The sequence below is a fragment of the Priapulus caudatus genome, unplaced genomic scaffold (assembly GCF_000485595.1).
Source record: "Priapulus caudatus unplaced genomic scaffold, Priapulus_caudatus-5.0.1 Scaffold691, whole genome shotgun sequence".
NCBI classification, from domain to species: domain Eukaryota; kingdom Metazoa; phylum Priapulida; class Priapulimorpha; order Priapulimorphida; family Priapulidae; genus Priapulus; species Priapulus caudatus.
The window spans coordinates 100,693-106,125 of NW_014577752.1; the positions used below are offsets into that span (position 1 = coordinate 100,693).

Consider the following 5,433-nt stretch of genomic DNA (forward strand, 5'->3'; position numbering starts at 1 on the left):
TGTTGTTGTTGTTGTTGTTGTTGTTGTTGTTGTTGTTGTTGTTGTTGTTGTTGTTGTTGCTGCTGCTGTTGCTGCTGCTGATGTCGTTGTCGTGGTGGATGTGTAGGAGGTTCATAGAGCGTAGCAAGCAGACCGTGGAGGAGGTTTACTACAAGCGAGCCGTCGATCACGGCAAGGATCAGCTCGTCGTATCCGTACCATTTGATGTCCGCGAGCGTAGTAAGTATACATAAGTAATATTATACATATATAACTATAACATACAATATGCAATATGATATAACATACATAGTATTAGTATAGTATCATATATGCAATATGATATAACATACATAGTATTAGTATAGTATCATATACATTGTGTAATGTAACATACATATAGTAGTATCATATATGCAATATAATATAACATACATATAGTATAGTATCATATAAAAAGTATAATAATTTATTACATACATTGTATAATATAATATATGTAGTATAATATCACATACATTGTATTATATAGTAGAACACACATTGATGTATTATAGTGTAGCCCATTGTATAGTATAACCTTCGTAGAATTATATTCATGCCGGTTTATATAATTGTAACATAGTGCACGCGTTCTTGCCCTTGTTGACCCCCCTCTAACCCCACGTTGACCTATCTCTCTCGCCTCGCGCAGGTTACGACAGCTTCGACAATGACAACGACACGGTGATGACAATCAGCAGTCCTGTCGTCGTGACGACACGAGATGAGGACATGCTGCCCGCTGTCTCCGCCGTCGTCGGCATGCAGATCAAACACAGCTCTGTCGTGTCCGAGTTTTACCGCATCGTCAACAACGTAGGTGGCAGCACGCGCGGTTAATATTGCACGTGGCAGCACGAGCAAGCGGGGTTACTAATATATAGGTGGACCACTTTGAGAATCTGGTGAAAGCTATGTACCCCGCCCCAGAAAAATGTACATAAGCACATAAATACGAAGTTTTGCATACAATGGGGTTCACGGGCCACCTGAAGCCCATCCACAGACCCCAAAGGGGTCCATGGACCACGTACAGGTTAAGAACCTCTGCCGTAAGAGGAAGCACGCGTGTGCGGGTGTTAATAACGTAGATAGGAGCATGCTTGCGTGGGGGGAGGGAGCTAGGGTTACCATAGCTCGGTGCGAAATTAACGCGAGTCCGGAGTCAAATACTCCCTGATTTACTGTCGACTTGATTGATTTGACATATGCAGGAGTCCGTGTGACTCCCTGAAAATTCTGCCATACCAACTAGTTCGTTCCGGAGCACGGCCTCGCGGAATTACTGGATTTTTTCAGCTAATGTCCAAAGAAAATTTGGCAGACGTGCAACCGCATGAATCTTAAAAAATAAGGACATGCGTTATTGTTAATAACTTTCGTTTTGAACATCAGATTGCGGACTCCCTCATTTTGCTGCGGACTCCCTCTTTTTGAGGGCAGGGAGTCCATTGGACTCCCTTGTTCAAAGGTTAATTTCTACCCCTGCCATAGGCTGTTATGTTGTTGAGCTTTAGGCTACAATTTCTCTGCTGATAGCTCCGACACCACACCCACTAGGGAGGGGGGGGGTGTTGCGAACGTAATCTGATAGAAATTTTCTCTCGCGAATCAATTTTTCTCAGCTCGAGCAATATTTCCACTGTGATATCGTTTCTCCCTCGGCCTTTACGCGACCTTTCCCCCATCCACTCTCGCTCTGCTTATCGCTATACTCAGGTGGCTTGCTACTCCGAGGAAAATGCTGTCGGTTATTGAATTTGGTTGACCTTACGACCAACGGAGAGAAGGGTAGTTTTTTTCGATTCTGCGCAAATCGAGCCTTTATTGAAACTGGGAGAGATCGCGACGGAGATTCCCGTTCGAGCCGAATAGAGCATTAAAACGTCCATCACTGCTATCCGTGAAAATCCTCTGTAGCGGTCGATCGACCGCGAAATCGAAGTATGATTCTCTACGGAATCCTGCCGTTTGGACAGGCGCGATTTTGAAACGTGGCCTTTCATCGAATAGATCGTGCCTCTCGGCAAACGGCAAAACTTTATGGAATTCTGCCGTTTAGACTGGCTATGTTATATACCATGCATATATCTCGTGTGTGTGTGTGGGTTCTCTGTAGACACATCATCAGGATGAGAAGTGGACGTGTCGAAACGACGACATGCAATGTTACGTCCTGGATGACAACGCCTTCGTTGTCATATCAGAAGATTTCGATGATGTAAGTCAATTTATATTATTGTTATAGTATTATTATTATTATTATCAGGAGTCTATCAATGATAGACTTCTGTTATTATCGCCATCATCATTATTATAATTGTTTTTATAATCTTACGTTATATTCTATTTCTTTTAATTCATTCATTTATTGTAGTTCAATGACATGAAAAATCTCTCCTGTACATTAATATTTTATCTCATAACGTTGTGAATAATAAATCATTCATAATTTAACAATATTTTGATGCCTATAAGTGGTTTAAAACTTCAACAAGTGTATTCTAAAATAACTAGGTCTCGTTTCTGAACGTGTATCAGAATTACTTTCATCCAATTACAATTTCAATATTAATTAATCCGTGATATATTATAACTTACTAATTAAGAGTATTAGTAATTAAGTGACTAAAAACAAATTATTCCCTACTGCAGACTGGGATGTTTTTTGGTGACATTGAGCCGAGGCTGCTGGATCATCTCGTGAGACTGGGTGTATACATAAAGTGAGTTTAACTTGTCTCCCTCTTGCATCATTTGGTGTGAATTGATGTATACATAATTAAATTAAGCGTGAAGTACGTGTTTGATGACTGTTGCATCAATCGATCGGTCAGACTTGACTATGAACTTTGAATTATAAACAGGCTGGGGATGGCCTAGCTGCCTATAGGTATAGTTATGAAAGACGACAGACCCTGAACTTCAGAAATTTTGAAGCTTTGCGGAATTAAAAAAATCAGACACGATATATACGTTAACAAACCCGATCCGTCGGAATAGCTGTGACTGGTATGTCTTCTATGGACTCACACATATATATTAATTGTCCTTTTCTGCGTTGCTTAACGTGCTTTGTGTGGTCATCGCAGGGTACCTATGTACGACTTTCAAGGAATGTGTCAACGGCAAAACAACACGACAGATTCAGCATCCACGATGCTAACGGTGAGCGATATCACATAAAACAACGTCAGATATATATATATATAACAGGCCCATAGGAAAGGAGAGTGCGATGGGTGTGCCCGCACCCCCCACCCCCCACAGGCTGCGGAGGTCCACTTTTGTGGAAAAAATCCACTTTGAAGTTCAAAGATTTGAGACATGTCCATGTTTTGAGGTTTGCTTATGGCTGCCTGTTTTCATATCATACTGCCTTCAAAACGCGCGAAATGCAGTCTCAGACAACCTAATTTTCATAACCTTCAAACCCCCGGACCCCCCTAGAGACTGGGGCCTCCGACGCTCGTTAGGGACGTATACTCGTTGGCTCGCACCCTCCCGCAATAAAAAAAAATGGCTACGGGCCTGTATAATATCATACGTAGTTTGTGTTAAATCCCCATATATATATATATACATAAATACACACATACATAATGCATAATATACAGATATAGATATATATTGCCTCTTGTTGCCATCGACTTCTTATTAATCTCCACGGCGAATGCTAATGAGTTCTTGCAATACATCCAAGGTTGGCGTTATTATCCATATCGCGTAACACGTTAACAGGGTGCGAAATTATCGGGAGTCCGGAGTCAAATACTCCCTGATTTACTGTCGGACTCCCTGATTTGACATATTATGCAGGAGTCCGTGTGACGTTCAGGGAGTACTCCCTGAAAATTCTGCCATACTAACTAGTTCGTTCCGGAGCACGGCCTCGCGGAATTATTGTATTTTTTCAGCTAATGTCCAAAGAAAATTTGGCAGACATGCAACCGCATGAATCTTAAAAATAAGCACATGCGTTATTCTTAATATCTTTAATGTTGAACCTCAGACTGCGGACTCCCTCATTTTGTTGCGGACTCCCTCTTTTTGAGAGTAGGGAGTCCGTTGGACTCCCTTGTTCAAAAGTTAATTTCTACCCCTGCGTTAATCACAGCTTTACGCTCGAGTAGGGACATTCACAACTGTTAGAGGGCGCCACTAGCTTGAGCGTGCGGTCATTTTTACGTAGAGCTGCACTCGTGCATTTGTTGCTCAGCTTGTGGAGGATTTACCAGAGGCTGAGCGAAGGGGTGGTTGCACGGGTGGAGCTATAGCACGCATACACTGCAGTGTGCATTGATGGATGAATAGTGGCTCCATTACTAGACTGGAGAATATGAATAATATATCATATCATTATCTAGAAATATTATAATCAGCAGTATGTAATATTGAGATATTGAAATATTGATATAATCTTTATGTAAAATAAAAAAGAGATAGTACGATCTCTCCTATTATCTATATTAGTAATAGGGTTTATTAAAGGTGATAAACATATCCATATCTATATAGCTTGTCTACATAATTATAGAGTTTCTCTATGTTTTGCAGCCATGGCGGTCGCTGTCCTATCTACTAACATGGCTGTGGAAAGAAATAGGACTGTAAGTATATATATATATATATATATATATTTCATGAACTACAATATTTACTGAAAGAAAAATAAACAAGTATTGTAAATGTAAAATGAGGAAAAAAAGAAAAATGTATCACTACTATCTACATCATATAACTTTTGGTACATCACATGTTTTCACATTAAACTTTCATAGTGTCAATGGTAAGCTTTGCTTAGCTTGTTTTGTTCATCATTCAGCCAGAGATGTGTTACGTGTACAGATCAGGAGTAGATAATAGGGAACTCCCTAATAATTCCCTATTATGTACTCTTGGTACAGATGTATAAGCTGACATGATTTTATATGTATAATGTCCATTTCATTTCAGATTTCTAGCACAATACAGCATGTACAACCTTTGGTACGGTGACCACGGTCAAACGGCAAAAGGTGAACTCTTTATATTACAAATTTTGTGCCCGAACTATGACATACGATGACAGATCAGGAAATCGTTATATATCCTGCAAGCATTTAAATTCGCGCACGTCAGTATTTTACGTAGAGTGTATTCGCTTTGTGGATCTGAGTTTATGTGTGACAGCTGGTGTAGACTCGGTAAATGAACTCTGTGACTTAATAAAATTTAAATATCATGAATATGTTGTCGCCTGACGCAGAGACGTGAGGTCTCGAAAACTAAAGTTCAAATGTGCGGCATGCACCCCTACTAACGCGCACGGCGACAACCGCGCTGCGCTGCGGCTGCGCTGCGGCTGGGCTGTGCGGCATGCACCCCTACTAACGCGCACGGCGACAACCGCGCTGCGCTACGGCTGCGCTG

The 5,433-nt window shown here is 41.0% G+C and overlaps 1 protein-coding gene across 1 annotated transcript in view; it reads left to right on the forward strand.

The window, feature by feature from the left end:
- Positions 1 to 5,433, forward strand: part of LOC106812828 (voltage-dependent calcium channel subunit alpha-2/delta-3-like) — an 18,328-nt gene that overhangs the window by 8,216 nt on the left and 4,679 nt on the right. The window contains exons 9-16 of the mRNA XM_014816809.1: positions 107 to 219; positions 674 to 837; positions 2,141 to 2,242; positions 2,677 to 2,747; positions 3,114 to 3,189; positions 4,579 to 4,631; positions 4,978 to 5,039; positions 5,270 to 5,273. Of these exons, the coding sequence (XP_014672295.1) occupies positions 107 to 219; positions 674 to 837; positions 2,141 to 2,242; positions 2,677 to 2,747; positions 3,114 to 3,189; positions 4,579 to 4,631; positions 4,978 to 5,039; positions 5,270 to 5,273 (645 nt within the window). The remainder of the gene's footprint in view (positions 1 to 106; positions 220 to 673; positions 838 to 2,140; positions 2,243 to 2,676; positions 2,748 to 3,113; positions 3,190 to 4,578; positions 4,632 to 4,977; positions 5,040 to 5,269; positions 5,274 to 5,433) is intronic.